Source organism: Hesperophylax consimilis, chromosome 25, assembly GCF_061612785.1.
Source record: "Hesperophylax consimilis isolate HC1 chromosome 25, BYU_Hcon_1.0, whole genome shotgun sequence".
NCBI classification, from domain to species: Eukaryota; Metazoa; Arthropoda; class Insecta; order Trichoptera; family Limnephilidae; genus Hesperophylax; species Hesperophylax consimilis.
Genome location: NC_142860.1, coordinates 2,178,929 through 2,199,425, shown reverse-complemented (window position 1 = coordinate 2,199,425; position 20,497 = coordinate 2,178,929). Strand labels below are relative to the sequence as shown.

General features: G+C 34.0%; 1 protein-coding gene across 7 annotated transcripts in view; it reads left to right on the top strand.

The window, feature by feature from the left end:
* The window catches only part of RhoBTB (Rho-related BTB domain containing), an 83,997-nt gene extending 71,567 nt beyond the window's left edge, over positions 1-12,430 (top strand). For 6 of the 7 annotated variants that reach the window (XM_089646856.1, XM_089646851.1, XM_089646853.1 and 3 more), the window contains 6 exons: positions 769-906; positions 1,560-1,673; positions 3,652-3,822; positions 4,714-4,950; positions 5,902-6,050; positions 6,224-6,591. In XM_089646856.1, coding sequence (XP_089502982.1) covers positions 769-906; positions 1,560-1,673; positions 3,652-3,822; positions 4,714-4,950; positions 5,902-6,050; positions 6,224-6,311 — 897 coding nt within the window. In that variant the 3' untranslated portion in view covers positions 6,312-6,591. Of the gene's footprint in view, positions 1-768; positions 907-1,559; positions 1,674-3,651; positions 3,823-4,713; positions 4,951-5,901; positions 6,051-6,223; positions 6,592-7,119; positions 7,248-7,725; positions 7,859-7,970 lie in introns of those variants that run through there. The other variant, XM_089646857.1, reaches the window with a different exon arrangement.
* The last annotated feature ends 8,067 nt before the right edge of the window (positions 12,431-20,497 follow it).

Here is a 20,497-nt window from a genome sequence, read left to right as displayed (position 1 = left end):
AGAACTATGATAATTATGCCTATTAGGACTATCAATTTAAGGATTTACCCAACATAAAGTTATCGGTAATCTATTGTGTGGTTAGGAAACATATTTTAATGGATTTTATATAATTCAAATACATATTTAGGATAGGTGACACACTGATTATAATGGGTATAGCAACGGAGATTTAGCAACTGATTCTAATTTTGTGTTCATAACATTGTTGGAGTTTACTTTTTTAGTTAGGCGGGTTATCTCTAATGACTCTAGCCTATCTAATTTATGACCTTTGTCGCAGGTATGTAAAATTTTTTTTTTTGAGAAATTCTTGTAGATGTCAGCATCGTGATAGTTCTACGAATGTCCAAGTGAGCAAGAAATACATTTATGACGAAAGAGCGCTGAAATATCGGCCGTCAAAGTTTCCGTATCAACTGTTGATACAGCCGCGTGTGAGTATAGACTTTTTGCCGTAACAACAGTTGATACGGCCGCGTGCAAAGAGTTAAGAAAATGTTGGTGGTTTTTAGTTGAAATATAATACAGTTAAAAACGACGCAAGGTCAAATTAGCTCAGTGATTAGAACAATGCCCCAGAAAGGCAGGGGCCCTGAGTTCGATTCCCAGATGCAACAGAATCTTTTTCTTTCTTTTCTGTTTCATATTTTTCGTTTTAGAGTAGTTAATATTGTCTTCAATTATAGAAGTATTAATAATTTTATTTTTTCTGCGTACTTTAATGCAATATTTTGTATGATATTATGTGTATATATTTCCGTACAGAATGAGCCCACAGTAACTGGCCAAGCTCCTACACAGACCATAGTGACTCTAAGCAAGGTGATCACTCCCCACGCCCTGCAGCAATGTTTGAGGTTCATCTACACAGGCAATTTGGATAATGAACTGGTCGAGATGCAGGTACAGTAATTTTCAATCAAATTACTTAATGATTTACGCTGGGCACGCACTAAGCAGCCAAAATTTGGTGGAGCCAATGCTTGCAGCCAGTGTAGCAGCCAATATAACCAGTTCATTTACCTCTTGAACCAAAGCGAAAAAAAAACACTGGATTCATTACTAAGGGTGTATTTGAAAGTTACATTGAAGATCTTATGAATCATTGAAGATATTTTGCTACTTTAACACACTTTTTTTTATGTGAATACTCCCAACTGCTCCCAACAGTCAGAAGCTAATAGAAATATGGCATCAGAAATTAGAGGCATGTTCTGAGGCCTAAAATAGTTGGAGAGAAAGGAGATGGGGAAGAGGAAGGTGGCGAAATACCTTGCTATTCAGATCTGGTCACCAAACATGGCTAAAGCCATTTTAAAGCAACGTTTCATTTCTCAACGGTATTCTTTCGCCAGGGCAACACTGAGAGTATCTTCCACTCTGCTTTGTTATTTAGACACCATTGTCTAAATAGCAAATTTCGTGCATGGTTGAAGTTTTCAAACAATTGCGCGCATTATTACATTTATGCATAAAGCTCACAGATCATTAGACCATTTTATAATACGCAATATTTATGTATTTTCAAATTCTATTAATTTTTTCATGAATTTTAGGAAATCCGCCAAGCCGCTGAATTCTTAGAGCTGAATCACCTCAGCAAACTACTGACAGGAATTCAGAGCAGTCAGCAAACTCTGAGTGATGAAGCCAAACAACTTTACGCTACTGTGAGTTCTCAATCTAATAATATCATTAAATAATTCTTTAATTTACCAGTCATAGCTCTATTTACTGTAACTACATCTGTGCAAATGCTAACGTGAACAATTAAATAATACAAATTTTGTATTACTTTTTTGTTTTTATCAAGATTCGTGATGTATTTTCGTGAAGTTATTTCCTACAAAACTTTTGTAGCTAGCTTGCGGTCACAAAATATGAAGTGTGGGGGCCTGGGGGGCAGATCCACTAGATCAGTGCACCACTGCAGTCCACTAGATCAGTGCACCACTGCAGTCCACTAGATCGACCTATTGATTTGATTTATCTCCTTGATGAAGACATCCAGCTGCCTCTGTGTACCAGTCCATACGATCAAAATGTCATCCACGTATCTCCGATAGAAAACAACATTCTTAAAGGACACTAACCTCTCAATGGTCTCTTCTAAGTGGTCCATCATGATCTCTGCTAAAATTGGAGAGATTGGGCTACCCATTGCCAACCCTTTCGATTGTAAAAATATCGATAAATTCTATTTACGTAAAAATATCGATAAATTCTATTTCAATTACATATGGTCAGAAAATGAAATTGAAACAAAACAATGGTGTAAAATACCATACCTTGGGAAAGTATCAAATAAAGTTTCGAAATTGATAGACAGTGACAAGAAGTGTAAGACAGCTTTTTGTAGCGTGAATTCTTTGGGTAAGATATTAATAAACAATAAAGATAAGAGAGATAAATTGGAGAACTCTGGAATTTACCAAGTAAATTGCTCGAATTGCCCTGCATGTTACGTGGGACAGACAGGAAGAGCAGTATCGACCCGTATAAAGGAGCATTTCGCATGTTGGGTAAATCGAAAGGGAGATTTATCGAACGTAGCCTTGCATTTGCTAGAGAACCAACATACTTTTGACAAGGATAGAGATGTCAAGGTTCTTCACGTTTGTGAAAAGGGACAGAAATTAGACAGATTAGAATTACTAGAAATTAATCGCCTAACGAAGAAAATTGATCGTAAATATGTCATGAATAAACAGTTGGAACATGGTGCTCAGTCACCATTAATATATCCATTGTAATTAATTTGAATAATGTTACCTTAGGCTCTGAGATAACATTTTATTCTAAGTAATTTGCGATGTATGTATTGATGATTATTGAACATTTTGTTATTCATGACTTATTTACCTTAAATAACAGTTGTGTAATTTAATTATGTAATCTTCTGATCCTTTGTTACAAACGTTAAGAGTTTTGACATCTCTATCTTTGTGGAAATAATTTTCGTTTTGTGGTAGATGCAAAATTATGTTCAATAGATCATAACCCCCCCCCCCACTTTTTGATTTGCCCAACTAAGGAGGTGTTCTTTTGTACAGTTTGATTCTTCTCTTCCGGATTGTCCTGCGTGGTATGCAGGAAAATTCATTATTTTATTTACTAAATTATCGATTATTCTGCTATAGTGACCATTGTTATATTATTATTTCTTATTTATGACATATTAACCTTAAAGAACCATTGTAATTTAATAACCCAAACATATGTACCTACCTTGACATTGTGTACCTAATTTTGTATAAATTCTGTAACAAAAGAATTTCAATTGCCAGCCTGAAGATGTCCATAATAGGACGAAACCGGTACTGGTAAAATAAACAAGTGGAAATAAGTTAAAAAATGTTTTATTTTCTATTTTAACATTATTACTTTGTTATCATTTTGTAATGAATTATCTTGTAAAAAAAAAAAAATAAAAAAAAACAATATTTTGATTCTGAATGGTTCTCTTTCACCAGGGCGATACTGAGTACCTATCTCTGAAAATACAATTGAATGATTGCACTATTACAGATGAGCCATACGGCTTTCTCGGGGCATTAAACCTTTAATAACTGAGAAGCGAATCCATAGATAGTAGATACAAGGAAAACCACGAACACAAACCAATAGTTGATGTATTTTTCTTTTCAGACAATGCGGGCCAAACTCCAAGAGCTTTGCATCGACCGTGGCCTATTCTCGGACGTTGTGTTTGAGCTGGAGGACGGGAAACAGTCAGCTCACAAGGCCATCCTCGCCGCCCGCTGCGATCCCATGGGGGCCATGTTCCGTGGACACTTCAGAGAGAGCACTGCCAAGATTGTGAGCATTCCCTTGCTTAATATCACCTCACATAACCTAATCAATGGTTTTAGCTTGTGCTGACTTGACGTTGGGTTTACAGACAGGCGTTGTGGATTCAATTCCTCTGCCAGCTAAGTCCCTCATCATTGCACAGGCAATATTTTTTGCTTATCTAATGAACAATACAAAACACATTATTTTCATATAAGTTGTGAAAAAAATGTAGCACTATGAATGTAGCTTTGTACAAGCACATGCTTGTGAAAAGGGTAGTCATTCAAAGAATATGTGTGTACAAGTCTTCTTCTTGTTTCTTATGGTGGAGGGGTCAGAGTGTGGGCGCTTCTGTGTACAAATGAAATAGCTATATGAAAGGCTCACTGATGTCCAGTAGACGTAGTTCAGTGAAACCACACAAAATGGCTCGGTAATGTAAGACAAGCATTTTTCAAATATTAAAAATTAAAAATAACACACATTTCAAATAAAATCAATTAACTAGCGACAGTCTGTCTGTCTGTTCAGATAGAGAAACAATAGCACCTTTTACTTTTACATCCAACAGATAGCCCTGATTTAAAAAAAAAAGCATGTTTTTACCTGTCTCAGGTGACATCTATATAATATAGGTATATAAAAGCACATGCGTATTCGAATGTAACGTTGTGTCAAAATTTCAAAGCAATCGGGGAAGAACTTTCGAAGATTTGAGATTTTGAACAAACAAACATAAAATTATTGTGGTACTTATTTTATTGCATGTCTGATATGATTTATATACCTCTTATTAGTTTGAAAATTAAAAGTTCATTGAACTTGCTCGAATTTTACGCACTATGCAGGAATATCATTACATCACCCATGCACCGACAACCGAAATTAGTATGTTTAATTACGAATTTCTTCCAGATATCTTTCCCAGGCGTGCGGTGGTACACCTTCCACAAGCTGCTCTGCTACCTGTACACGGACTGGGTGCCTCCCATGAGATCCTCGGGATGTGCCCCCGTGCTGGAGCTTGGGAACAGGCTGTGTCTGCCCCGACTCATCACTCTGGTGGAGGCTAGGGCCATCCAGCACCTCGCCGCTAACGGGGACACCAATCAGACTATTCATAGCTGTATACGGCTTCTGGAACCAGTGAAGGTATGAAAATTGTTTGGCGAGTTCTGACAAAGAGGAAAAAGAGCCATGTAATAAAAAAAAATAAAAAATTTTGTAAACACAAAAAATTTCAAAGATTTAAATTTATTGGAAAAGGTTTTTTTTAAATATTTTATTTCCACTGAAGGCTCTGAGAAAAATAATTTCCTTAAAAACCTAGGTCGTGTTTGGGAATGCGGTATAGAAGATCGTCTTTAGTGATGGGTTTTCAGTTTTCGATTTCGGCCATTCTATTTAATTAATATCATTCGTCAAAATATTAATACATAAACATATGACCTGCTTACTGCGGTTTAAAGCCAATGAATCCACCTAGATTTCACCGACTATCCCTTACTATGTGATATCCTTTATGATTGTGAATGATTTATAGTAAAGTTTTGAGGTTGTGAAAACTAAGATAAGCATCGCTTTTCTCTACTTTCTATAAATATAATATGCACATCTTATATGTGTAAACCTTCCGGAAGAAATTCTCTAAATGATAGTGAAGACCCTATCAAAATCCATTGCATAGTTTAGAAGAACTGAGCATACAAACAGACAGATGCAGATAGTGACTTTATTTTATACTCCTTATATCTAGCACGGTCAATCGATAAAGGATTTATCCATAATGTCAATAACTTGTCTTTCATGAGAACGACTGCATAGGGCTAACATACAAACAACAGTTGAAAAAATTAAGAAAAAAATGAGTCATGCTGAGCTGTTTGTTCGTTGGCTATCTGCAGTCACGCTCGGGAATGATGAAAAGTTGCCGACATTATCAATAAAACCTTTATCGAACGACCGTGCTGGATACCCTGATGTCCGCGCTTCAAAGACTGCAGATAGGGGAATCTATCAAACGGACTGTCACCTGTAACTGTATTACTTGCTCGGTTTCATCCTTAACTGCATGATTACACATTGATTGAATTGTATTTTCAGCTCCACAACGCTCACTACCTGGCGGAATGGTGCATGAACCACCTGTGCGTGAACTACAACCGCCTCTGCCGCATGTCCCCGCGCTCCGTCAAACTGCTGCACCCTGACAACCAGGAGTATCTCAGTGAGAATAGATGGCCTCCCGTTTGGTGAGTATTTAATATATCAAACGACACTATATTTCTTTATCTCAAAACTACAAATTTGCACATCGACATTGTTCTTCGGGACGGTCAATATAGTAAAAATAAAATAATATTGTAAAAACAGACCCACGACTAGAGTGGATGTGTTAACAATGAATTGAACCCTCTTATTTCAGGTACCTGAAGGACTATGACTACTACCAGAGGTGCTGTAATGAACGCAACCGACTGGCCGAGCCCAATCTCAAGAGAAGACAGAACTAGAGTGGACGTGTTAACAATGAATTGAACCCTCTTATTTCAGGTACCTGAAGGACTATGACTACTACCAGAGGTGCTGTAATGAACGCAACCGACTGGCCGAGCCCAATCTCAAGAGAAGACAGAACTAGAGTGGACGTGTTAACAATGAATTGAACCCTCTTATTTCAGGTACCTGAAGGACTATGACTACTACCAGAGGTGCTGTAATGAACGCAACCGACTGGCCGAGCCCAATCTCAAGAGAAGACAGAACTAGAGTGGACGTGTTAACAATGAATTGAACCCTCTTATTTCAGGTACCTGAAGGACTATGACTACTACCAGAGGTGCTGTAATGAACGCAACCGACTGTCCGAGCCCAATCTCAAGAGAAGACAGAACTAGAGTGGACGTGTTAACAATGAATTGAACCCTCTTATTTCAGGTACCTGAAGGACTATGACTACTACCAGAGGTGCTGTAATGAACGCAACCGACTGGCCGAGCCCAATCTCAAGAGAAGACAGAACTAGAGTGGACGTGTTAACAATGAATTGAACCCTCTTATTTCAGGTACCTGAAGGACTATGACTACTACCAGAGGTGCTGTAATGAACGCAACCGACTGGCCGAGCCCAATCTCAAGAGAAGACAGAACTAGAGTGGACGTGTTAACAATGAATTGAACCCTCTTATTTCAGGTACCTGAAGGACTATGACTACTACCAGAGGTGCTGTAATGAACGCAACCGACTGGCCGAGCCCAATCTCAAGAGAAGACAGAACTAGAGTGGACGTGTTAACAATGAATTGAACCCTCTTATTTCAGGTACCTGAAGGACTATGACTACTACCAGAGGTGCTGTAATGAACGCAACCGACTGGCCGAGCCCAATCTCAAGAGAAGACAGAACTCTCCGGGCACTTCAAGCTGCCTCTGTTTTGCTGCCTGGTGCTGTAAGCTAAACCTATTTTAATATGTCCATTAGGGTGCTTCAAAAGAAAAAAGTTAATATTATTTATCAGGGCTCCCTGGTATATGTAAAAAAAATTCAATAGTAAAAAAAAATAGACCCAATTTTTTTGTATTTTCATTTAAATAAATTTAAGGGGTCGCTACCATTCTTGCTAGAAAAAATACATTGCTTATTCATTTGTACTGGTATTTTTCATCCAACAATTACTGCTTACTAGATTTTTCACTAGAAAACAACTCACCCTATTTTTGTAGGAAAGGCATTGATAAAGCTAAATCTCCTACCAGATGGCGTTGATATATATTATACATGCTATGCATAAAAAGCCTTGTTTTTTAAACATAGTTTATCATTAAAAATAACCATAAAAAATATTTAAAAAAATTATGATGATTCTGCACAGAAAATTAAAAAAATATGGTAATTTCATTGCATATTTTTTTTCATTATGTTTACAGGTAAGACCAAGTCAGAGGGCACAGAATCCACACCGGACGTGTCGAGTAGCCTATTCCCCAGCAGCCCTCCCATAGTGGTCCGGGCCATCGAGGTGGATCATGATGAAAGCCCCTGACAACAGCCTTTACGGAGGTAAGCATCCATCATGTTAATTTGTCATTGATCATTTTAACGTAACTCTTCACCGGAGGCTCTGAGGAAAATAACGGGAATATATTTATTTATATATTGTAATTGTTTTCAGGTCCTTGAGATTTGTGGTAATCCTTCCCGTGCTGCTTGGATTCATCTGCTCCATCTTCACAATCCTCATTGTGTTGCAAATATATACATGAAGCTATCCGTGAGGCGCCGGGGGAATATTCTACCCTTCTGAACTATTCCACTTCTTCCAATTTCACGTTTCTCCTGCACTGAATCCTGAAATGCAGTGAATATACTCGGAAACAACACTCAACGCCTGGCGAAAGAAACGGAAATAACATTTAACAGCTGGCGAAAGGAACGGAAATAACATCTAATAGCTGGCGAAAGAAACGGAAACAACATCTAATAGCTGGCAAAATAAAACGGAAATAACATTTAATGGTTGGCAATTGAAACGGAAACATGACTCAGTGTCTTAACGAGTAAGAAAAGGTTACGTTCATTTTGAAAGTGGCGAAATACTTTCGGCTATAAAATTATTTTGTTCTATGTAGGTTATGCGGGATGAAGTTTATAATTTGCGGTTGTAAAATCAGACTTATGTCCTGGAAAAACGGAGTGAAACTGTCGTATTATATAGTCGATTAATAGGTTAGGTTATTCAAAGGATATCTCAGTGTTGGGAGTATTATTTTAGCTCAAGTATATTGAGACTCTTTTATAAATACTATAGAATCTCATTTATTTCACTGCATAAAATCAGATTATTGGAATGTTATAAGACATGAAATTATCTGAGTGTTATTATTTGTGCTTTTATAAAAGAAATTACATAATATAATATAATACCTGTGACTTAATTCTAAAAGTGGGTATTTCAAATTTATGAATCGCTTTGGTGTGAAGATTTTTTATCGATTTCTTTCAAATTATCAAAAACTGACATGGATACTTCTGGCATTAAACATATAATACATATTATATTCTTTAATAAAAAGCATCTGCCTACTCTTACCCTACATTAGCCTTATCTGTTTCCCACATTAGAAAATGAAAAATGCATGCACAGTAAATAAAAAAAAGTGTTTCGTTTTATGGAAATGTACACAGTTGCAAAACAAACAAAAGTTTTTCTATTGTTTACCAAATTAGTTTCTTATCGTTGTTTTTTCATACTCAAATCTTGCTTAAAAACTCCGATTTCAACTTTCCGGATTACTAGAGATGCCGTATTAATGAGATTCTATTGTATACACTTTTGTATTTTGACTATTGGAAAGAATGAGCAACAATTTGAACTTACACTTAAGCACGTGAAATGGAATATAAGCTTACACTTAAGCATGAGAAAGGAATTATGAACTTACAAACACTGGTGATCTTTTTATATTCAGGTTGTAGATTTAGGTAAGATTTAATATATTTTATGCATTTTAAAAATGAGTGTCGTCCGTAAATCGCTCCATTATATTGGGGAGAGTGGCTTTATATTATTAAGGTAGGTTATAGTCACCGATCTGTGTGTTATTTTATACAAAAATATTATGTAAAATACGCAACATGTGCCCGCTGAAAAATTTTATAGTTTCACGGTCAAATGCATCATGTAGAATTGAATTTCCTTTCTGCTTCCGTTGAGTTATTCCAGGTTGCAAACAGCAGGATAAAGATTGCTCTGAGGATGGTCAACCTCCATTTGGAGAGCGCACCGAAAGAAGAATATGTTTATTTTTAACAGTGAAACAAATTAAGCAATATGAAATTTTGCATCTTTTCTGGCAATTTTATTGCTTTTTTTGCCACGACGATATGTGCTTAGCCGTGTTTGAAAATAATTATTCTTCTTGATTTGTTTGATATCCAGCTTTGAACATAGGCTCCAATGTCGCCACCCATCCTAATCCAGCAGTCCTTATCATTTTCAAGCAGAAATCTACAGCGATTATCTTTTAGCCTTGCTAATTGTCCAATATAATCCTACATGATGTTAGTATAACATGACAAAACGACCAAAATGCAACACCACACAAATAAGCTTCATGTAAGCATTGCGCTTTTTCCATTTCCATAAAAAATTATTTTAATTTGCGCATTTCCTTTCTTGAAATCCATTAAAAATTGTAATTTTTGTCTGCTTATTTGGTCCTAATTTTAATCCATTATTGTAATAAATTAATAAAAAAGAGTTTGTGCAATTATGAACAAAAGCTTTACCTCCTTGTTTCTCGGTACAAGTTATAAACTAAATTATGCTTCCTCCGATATATTATTATCCTAATATAGTTCTACGAATCTTTACTCTGATTTTTTCTAAACCTAAAAGAAAAACTAAGTATTTGGTAAAATCAATGTGATTCAGTATTTGTAAAATCATCTTTATTAGGTATTAATTATTTACTAAATTCACTATAATTCCACACGTGCCATTTGCCATGCAAATAATATTATCATCATTGTAGTTCTCAGAAGCCATTATCTTCACTTAAATATAATTTATAATTAACTTTAATATAATTTACAATTAACTTCAATATAGTTCAATTATTCTCTCTTATTCCTAATTAAGCCTTAATTACTTTAAGTCGCAAGAATTTATCTATGCAAATTTGACTAACAGAATACAATAAATCTGTTATTATTATTAACCTTTTAAGATGTTTTTTTCAATAATCTGTCTTTTCTGAATATTGTGTATCCACTGAGTAGATGTACACTAGAAATGCCTTCCATGTAGATATGAATGGAAACCGGAGTTGTTACTGACTTAGTTCCTTTTGATTCTAGCCCATTTAACATCCGCTCTGTCTCTGTCTGATCTGAAAATGATGATAAAACACACTTCTGTATTTGAAATTTACGTCCAATCGGTCTGACTTTTGGTTCTTGAAACGAGCCCACATCGCGTTTCTTGTGTTCTTTTTTATTCTATGTATGCACTGTACAGATAAAACAAGCTAGAAGTGCCTTCCATGTCGTTTTGAAAGAAACCCACAGTAGCCACGACTTAGTACATTTTGGTTCTTTCCCCCCTTAGCACAAGCGCTCTGTCTCTCTTAAACGGCTTGTCATTGTATATCTGCATTCCGTTGTTCGAAATGAAAATTCTCATAATGATGGTGAAACGAATTTCTGCATTTGAAATTTAAGCAAATTATTCTATGTATGTGTCGTACTATTGCTTTAAACAAAAATGTTTTTCAATTATTATTATTATTGTGTTTTTCATTTTTAAAACTCACTACGGATCTAACAAAATACTACTCAATGCTCACCTAATCAAATAATTCTGCCGTGATATAAGATACTACCGTTATCAACTTAACGGAGCCTAACAGGTATAAGTTAAATGGTAGTTAATTTTTACCTAAATCGAGTCTGGAGTTGGAATATTTTAGGGTTTTTTAACCCGTTGCTGAAAGAAATATTAAAAGTTTTTAAATAAAACATCGAAATGCTCAGAGTGAAAAATAAGTTTTTTTGGGATCTGTATGTGATCTAGACTTATCAATTTCCCGCTCGTACTATGATGTGAATTTATGGGATTTTTGCATTGTCTTTGTCAATAAGGATAGAGCAAAAGATTATTTTTCTGTATGTAATACATGCAACCTATTTTGCGCAGGTTTCGATGGGAGTGGGAATTTAAAAAAATATTGTTAGGTTACTCATAAGGGGCCGTTCAAGTATTACGTAATCAGATTTATTACAATTATTTACCCCCTCTTCCCCCTTGTCACCAAAAGAAAGCAAAGCTCTTACCCCCCCCTCCCAATTATTTGTGGGAATCCCCGAATATGTATTCGGTTTTCAAACATGGACAATGTGTGGGTTGAAAATGTGTAAAAAAAAATAACTACTGCTGAGCAGTGCTGACGTAATCACTATCTCGACCCCCCCATGTCATCAAACATAAGCAAAGCAAAGACCCCCCTATAGTGCTTACATAATACTTGAACGGCCCCTAACCAGGGGGTGTTTGTCTTTAGTAAAAGCATTTGATCAGGTTAGGTGGGCACTGAGCTATAAGACAGATCTCATTAGAAGACATTAATCAAAGTATGACTTAAATTAGATAAATTTTCACATCATATCATTTTTAGTTCAACGCAGAACCTTCAATTTACATGTTTTCATTTCAAATAAAATAAATAATTCTTACGATTATGTTCTTCCAAGATTGTTACGTACGTAAACAGTTGGTATTAGGTCGTGAATGCACGGACTGCTTAAAGCAGTCAATATTGACAGTTTCTAGCAGTGACTGCAAAATACATGGCAGATGTAGACGGCAGTTCGCAAAATTTCAAAAATGTTTTTCTGTGAGAAGTGCAGATCACTATAAAGACACTGCTTGAAGTTGCCGATTTCAACTGCTTGTAGCAGTCCGTGTATTCTCAGCTTAAGATTTACTTTCTTATTAAAACGTTTCGTGAGTTCAAATCCTAACCTAACCTTACTATTGCCGAGTTGAAATTTCTCATGTAATTTACATATAACATTACATAAAGTCACAAAATTGCTAAAGTATTGTTTATCCTATGAAGCAATTTTTAAAAATTAAAATACACCATTATTGATCTCCATTTAACTAATTATAGACTGAAACTTGATTCTTGGTCAAACGTGAAATAAATTTAACAGATTTCCTTTGCTTTATAATACTGATTTTTCATCCCATTTCTTCTTATTAATAATTTCTATTTTAACATCTACCTCACATCGATCCTCGATTTTTTTTACCATTTAAAGCATGTGCTGTCATAACCTCACTTATTGTTATTTTTGTTTCACGTTATCCACTTATCAACAACAACAAAATAATATGTACATAAATATTAAATAATGTCTTAATTTTAAACCTAAACTTAATAAGTATTAGTATATTATATATTACAGTCCTACTGACATATTCTACGTACTTCTTTTGCCAATCAAACTGAGCGACCATCATGTTAAAATATGAATCAAGCATACAATTTCACCAACGCAAACTGAGTATCATTATCGCTCAACTCGAAGTAAAGCCATCAATTTTCGTGAATAACCAGACAAAATGACATTAGCAGATTTTTTTGCAGTAACTTCTTTAGAAATGTGCAATAAAAGTCAAAAAATGATGGTGAAAGAAATGATTTATCGTTCGATAATGTGACATTTTTACTCAAATTACCTTTCACTCAAGTTTTGATTGGTGACAGCAGTGGTAAGAAATATATGTTATAATTTCATGAAAACTTGTTTAAATTTTTAATACCATACTTTATAAATAATTAACTGCAACATTATACGTATAGTAACTGCAGATTTTCAAATTACTTATTATTTGTAGTTAGTAGATTTAACTGTGGGAGTATTACTTGGTCATGGCAACCTCTTTCAACTGAAGTAATGCATAAATCTCGCTACATAATAATATATTAATTCCCAGTGACGTTACAATATAATATCTAGACACGTTATTGTCTCGCAAACTCTAAATAAAATGTGGAAGTACGAAATACTCATTTGTTTCCAGTAAATTCTTAATTTAAACATTGTTCATGTATGAAACATAAAGCCATAACAAAATAAACAATTGTGGGCGGCGTTTACGAATTTTCGTTGAATACTTCATTCGAATGTGACTGAGATAACAAGATATGTTTACTCGCTTAGATTATAAGACGGACACGAAATACTGTATGAGACAACTGCTATTAGTTTGTCCTTTTTATACTTGTGTGTTGCTTCGTTTGCTATCTCACTTTCTCTAATGGCGCGGAAAATCTTTTTTAAAAACAACGAAATGATTGTATTTTTTATAATAATAAAATAAACTGTGTGTATTTACGAATGAAATCTTATTTTTTGGCTTTTACTAGTGTTTGCCAAGTAATGAAAACATTTTCTCATCACACACAAGGATATTTTGGCACTTATTAATGAAATTTACTTAGAGGTAGCACACATCTGCGACACGTGGCAGTTAAGTACTAAAACTACGAAATCAAAAGCAATACAACTGTCTTACTTTTGGCTTGCCACTTTGAGATTTCTGCAGCGCATCTATATATATTGTAACGTCAATCATTAAAATCTATATTAACTTATTTATAATTAAATATTAATACCATAACTTTACCTACCAGATCTAATAAAATAAAATAAAAATATGTATTATTAATTGTACTTATGTTGTGGAACAAGGTAATGTTAACATTTCAAAAAATTAAAAATTCTTAATAGGTACCTATTTATTGTGTTGGGAAAAGGAACATAGGTACCTACCTAAAAACACCATTTTGAAACTGTAATACATATTGTTTTCGAGGTCTGTAATAATTAGTGTAACAAAGTATTTTATAAGCCTACAACAATGTGTATGGATAATTTTTTGGAAAAAATGTACAAAGTTTGTACCTACTCTGAAACATTAAATTTGTCCATATTTTGCATAATAGTAATTAATTTATTAATTAATAAGAATATGATTAGTATTTTACAGCCATTGATGTAAAAACTACTGGAAATTGATTTGTAATGTAAATGATGGAAACACATTAGAAAGAATGGCTTACATTTTTTGCAGATTGTCGATGTGAAATTATTAGTACCTATTTAGTATCTCCGTTTCATTGTAATTTTGTCTGCGTAGCTCATACTTAAGAAAGGTTATAATATTCAATGAAAATTGATGATTTTACGGCCCGAGTTTGTAAAAAATCACATTCATATATTTATTCACAAAAGCGATTCATATTTACTCTGTGAATTTTCAATATCTTTACCTTTACACAATTAATTATTAAAATAAGCAATATGATCACAATACAATTAATTACTGCTATCCACACAGGGTATATTATTATAATTTAAAGTAAAATCGCTTCTAATCAAGATAAAGTAATTATTTGTAGGTTATCTTATTAATGTCTTGTTAATATCTTCATTGTGTGAATGCATTGCTCCAAAGAACAATAATTTTACATCACAACTCTCACAAGTAGAACAGGCTAAACGTTTCGTTTCTTATTAGTCTATCACCTATGTATTTTATCACTTTACAGAAGTACGTTGGTTTTGTAAATTATGTACTAAAATATCCTAAGTTCAAAATTGACGACAGCGCCATCTTTGATGTGAATTAATCTGCATCATAGTTGCCAGTTGTAAAAATTATTAGATAAAAACGCATTGTAAAATAATAGCAGGTAATCTGGAAAGATCAATGCAGATGGCGAGGGTGTAGTTGGATATCATTTGCATGATATGATAGCTATGTGATACCTTATAAAAGATATTGTTTCAAGTATTTAAAAACATTAAAAAAAATGCTTGATAAGTATTGTGATTGGAGGGTCAACTGTAAATTGAGAAAAATTAATGTAAAAGTCATTGGAAAAAATGAAGATTTGGTTTGTCTATAACCGCAACCTACTTCAGATTGTTTTCCCATGAACATATATATCTAAACACACTTTTAACAGAATAACATGAGAAATAAGTGTAGCTTTATTTACAGATTGGCGGCTTGCGATAGAAATAACAATTTTTTAGGCAGTTTTCTGAACTAAAGTGAGGTGAACTTATGTTTTGAATAGTACTTATTTATATCTCTATTAAAATAGATTTTTGTTCAAATTAGACTACATTTACAATTAAAACACATTCCAGAGGCATCATATAGTCTGACAAAACAAAAATTTTATTGCAAAAACAAGAAGTTTATATTTGGTTATATTTTACGTATTTTTAAGTTACATTCTACTTTTTTCTTAACTGTTCATCGCTTAGAAACTTTTGTCCAGAAGATCTCTGGGAGCATAAAGGCACAATTGGGACATTTTAATTACTATTATTATTCAACTTTTGCAAAATAAAACTTTAGCTATTGCATAAGAATAATGGCTGACATAATGTCCAATTACAACAGTGCCAACGGCTGATTCGAGCTTATCAGATTACCTGCCATTGGAGAGATATACATAAAATGACAGTATAATACTACTCACGATTGGAAGTTTGGCAAAATGAAATGATGAAATGAACGATTATTAAAAAAACAACAGATATAATAAAACGCTAAAGTCAGATTCAATCTTAGTATGGAGTAATTATTCACAGTTCTCAGCAAGGATGGTTTTAAAAGTTCAATTAGCAATTAAGTTTATCGGTGTCAATCATTTGTCGACAACTATAGGTGCAAAAATAATTGTCATCACTGGTGTGAAGTAAAAATCTAAATCAAGATGATAACTTGGAACGAATGCTTCAATTATAATTAAAACCTTAGAATAATTTAGATTGTACTATTACTTGATGTAGTATGGTGAACTCACTGTCTATTTTTACATTGATACTTTTAGCTAATAAAATTCTAGCTTTAGGAAACTATATTATAGTTGAAAAACCTTTTTTATTGTGGACAATCGGTTAACAATCAAATGTTGCAAAATGATTAATTAACTAGCTATCAAACTCTATAATTTCGCACTTTAAGCTGGTTTTCAAAACTAATTTCTGCTTTTCAAATCTGAAATTTTCTAATTTACAATAGTCAAGTAAATTTGCCAAAGATCGTCACAAAATAAATTTCACATAAAAAACATTCATCTTAGCCAAAAATCTAATTAGCCCATTAAAATAAACTGCTCTTCCTTACACTGCTCCTCCATACTTAAAAAAAAGATGATGGTGCCACAGTTATCATCAATAATGTACGATGTAATTTTATGATGAGGCGATCTTTGGGTAAATTATAAAAATCCGCTCACATTTGGTCAGAAAGCAATACGTACCTATAGACTTTTCATTAATCTTAACTTTTATTTTGTAATTTTTTTAACATTAAAGTAAGTCTTCATAGTTTTGCACATCTTTTCAAAATCCACACTTGAATCAAATAAGTTTGTGTTTTTTCATCGCTTTTATTTGTCTATTTTGAAAACCTATTTCCTCTCGTATATTAATTACCTAACTCTTAAAATTATAAAGTAACATTTTTATATTGTGTAAAACAAAAAAGTATGTAGTTGGGTAGAGATTGTGAAGGAGTGCAAACAAATTTTTAAAAATCATTCAAATTCACTACTACTGCAAAATTCTATGTAAATATGTAACACTTTTTTGTCTATGTATTACAAACAGGTACCTAATAAGTTCTGTAAGGGTAGGTGTATCAATTATAATGCAATTCTCAACATATTTTCAGTACACAGCAAAAACTGTACAAAGTCTAATTTCAAGCAAAACTCAACATTATTTGCATGAATCGTGTGGTATCATAAGTACCCACGCCCGTTCACGTTTGATGGTTTTACGCTCATTCGGACATGTCTCAATATGTGTACCATCAAACTCGATGCTTTTTTCAAGCCAATAGCTCGATGTGAATCGATCGAGCATGTACAGAGCTTTAAGTACTATAATAACTTTTCTTTGTATGTATACTACAGAAATACCTCGTTTAATGAAGCTGATAAGACTTTTAAATATCAGAAAAAGAAATAAACTAGAAAGTACAACAATGCAGTTAAAAAATCACAGCAAAAATCTAATGTAATTATTGGAATTGCAACAATATACACAATCCTATGTTGTTGTTCATCTCAATTCGAAATCAGCGACTTTTAACATCATGTCAGTTGTTGTTCTTGCAAATTCTAAATGAGTGACTTCTAACATCATGTCAGTTGTTGTTCATGTCAATTCTAAATGAGTGATCTTTAACATCACGTCAGATCACCTCAATTCTAAATGATTGACCTTTAACATCATGTCAGTTGTTGTTGTTCACCTCAATTCTAAATGAGTGATCTTTAACATCACGTCAGATCACCTCAATTCTAAATGAGTGATCTTTAACATCACGTCAGATCACCTCAATTCTAAATGATTGACCTTTAACATCATGTCAGTTGTTGTTGTTCACCTCAATTCTAAATGAGTGATCTTTAACATCACGTCAGATCACCTCAATTCTAAATGATTGACCTTTAACATCATGTCAGTTGTTGTTGTTCACCTCAATTCTAAATGAGTGATCTTTAACATCATGTCAGCTATTGTTCACCTCAATTCTAAATGAGCGACCTTTAACACCATGTCAGTTTTATTGTTTGTTTATACCTATTATTTTAGTGTCAAAGCTAAATTATTTAAAATGAGTATTTTACAAGGCACTATTTGAAATAGAATATTTTTCTGTCTAAAGATCAATTTGGTATGAACAATCTGTGGTTCAAAAAGTTTACTTTTAGGCTTGTGAAATGAAATGTTTGTTAAATGAGATTTTACTGTAGATACATACCATCATCAAATGAAAAATCAGCACCATTTTGTTTTAAGACATTTAAAAGGTCAACTATCATCTTGTTACGCTTGTCAGCTGAACACAATTTGATGGAAATCTGAAACAGATCTACATTTTTCAAATTTCTAAAAAACAAAATGGCGATAATCGTTCATTTGATGACAATGCTACATTTGAACACCCCAACCTAGTTATTCTTTATTTTTATGGATGCTCAGTTTAGAGGGTTATTATATTTTCCTTTTACCTAATTATTTTAATTTGTATTTCTATTTAAAAACCTTCACAATCTTAGAGTAACGTACTATACATAAAGCTTTAGACTGAAGAGGATATATGTAGTTAGCAGGTACTGGCCGTTATAATTATGAATGTCAATCACGTGTATGTACAAGATTCATTATTATTTAATTCATCTTTTTAATGTGAAATCGTTGTATAAAAAAAATGCCGGTATATTGATGGCATGAAGTATTGAGTTCAACGGAGTCTAAATTCTGCTGTATTTTCAAGAAAAAAGCTATAAAAACATTGTATTTGGAATTAATATGTATTAACGATTTTGCTATGAATGCGTCATATTATCGGATGGCAGTTTTTGCAACAACACTTTTTTTGTATTTGTAGAAATTGGCGCTTTGATGTGATGTGCAATACACATATTATTATGAACCCGTGCACGCAAGGAGTGTCGCCAACATCGTTCACCCAGACTACTGCAAATCAAATCAATGCCCAGTGGCACCCCGCCTTTGTTTCTAACTACACACCAAATGCATAACTTTCATTGGATATCCGCTTTGATAGTCTGTGTAGCTTGGTCGTAGCTCGGCAATAGTCGACACGCTTTCGTATAATTTTGTTACTACATATTATCCATTGTTTTTAAATAAGTGATTCAAATATACTTTTCAAAATGCAGTTGAATTGACTCCCAGGTAACACCAAGTGATGAGCATGATTGTGATGGAAAATGTGATAGGAAAAACGTAATATTAAAAGATTTTAATGTCTGTAGATTATTTACAAAGCAATAAACAGACAAACATTTTAAATTGCAGCAATGAAACTTTGGCAGGGAATACACGGACTGCAAAGAGCAGTCGTTATTCGAAATACACAAACTGTCATGCTGTTTTTTTCTATAAGAACTGCGCAGTCACCGCATGAAGGTATCGATACTGACTGTTTGTAGCAGTCTATGAATTCCTAGCCTTAGATGTAATTAACATTGCAAGTAGATTATTATTTTAATCATAGATAATAAACCATTTTAACCAGATTCAGATATGTATTAATATTCACATACTCCACAAGCAAGGGCGAAGCAACATTTTGTATTTGTACGGACTAGCCATTTATTTTTGTACTAGACAGTTTTAATGACAATGAAACATAATGTAACGGTAAATGTAACAGAGATAACGATATGTAACAAGCAAATAGTCAATGGTTCGTAAAGGATGCAATAAAAAGGAAGCTACTAAATTGTGTTTTTTATTACCTTGTGAATTTTAAGGATCATCCAGTTAGCCTCTTAGAAGCTTGGGGTACTATACTATGTTAAATGGCAGCCACCTCTGGTTTGGAGCACAAAAACATCTGAAAAACCCCTTCACTCACGCAGAAACAGGTGGTCCTTTTTTTGATAACTTCCCATATCTTAAACAGTTACAGACGCCAGGTGGGAATGCTGTTCTTGTTCTACTGGTACTGGTATGGAAGATGTTCTGAGGAACTATCGTCGTTGATCCTGTCGTCACCTGTGCACTCAGGAAACACGTGCCCAACATTAGTGCATCGAGAATGGCTCGCTTCCACGACTCATCGATGTGTTCAACGATCAGCCCTTGGAATAATTTGTCAGCCTCTGTTAGTCCTGCCTTCTACAACGTGGGCCTCTACAATATCTGGATTCACTCCTTTCTTCCTCAAAAACACCCTCCACACAGCATCCGCATATTTCCTTCAGGGCTTCCCATCAGTCGAAAAAAGTAAACATACTCTTCTTGTATCATAAGTATCCAGAATATCCAGCATTTTTCAATGAAATTCATATTTACGTAAAAACTGCAAAAACACTCGAACCCCGAAACCACTTGATACCGTGTCGCCGACACAATTAAAAATGTTTACATCGCAATTACTCTATCAAATGATATGCTATATGTGATTAATCAAGAGAATTACATAGTGATATAACAGTAGAACCTGAAACACATCTGAAAATAAACATCCACCACCTCACTCGGAGCCACCAGTCAACGAAATGACCACCGCTAAGGAACCGACTCAGTATTTACATTGATCCCCCTCCACTACTCACCAGAGGG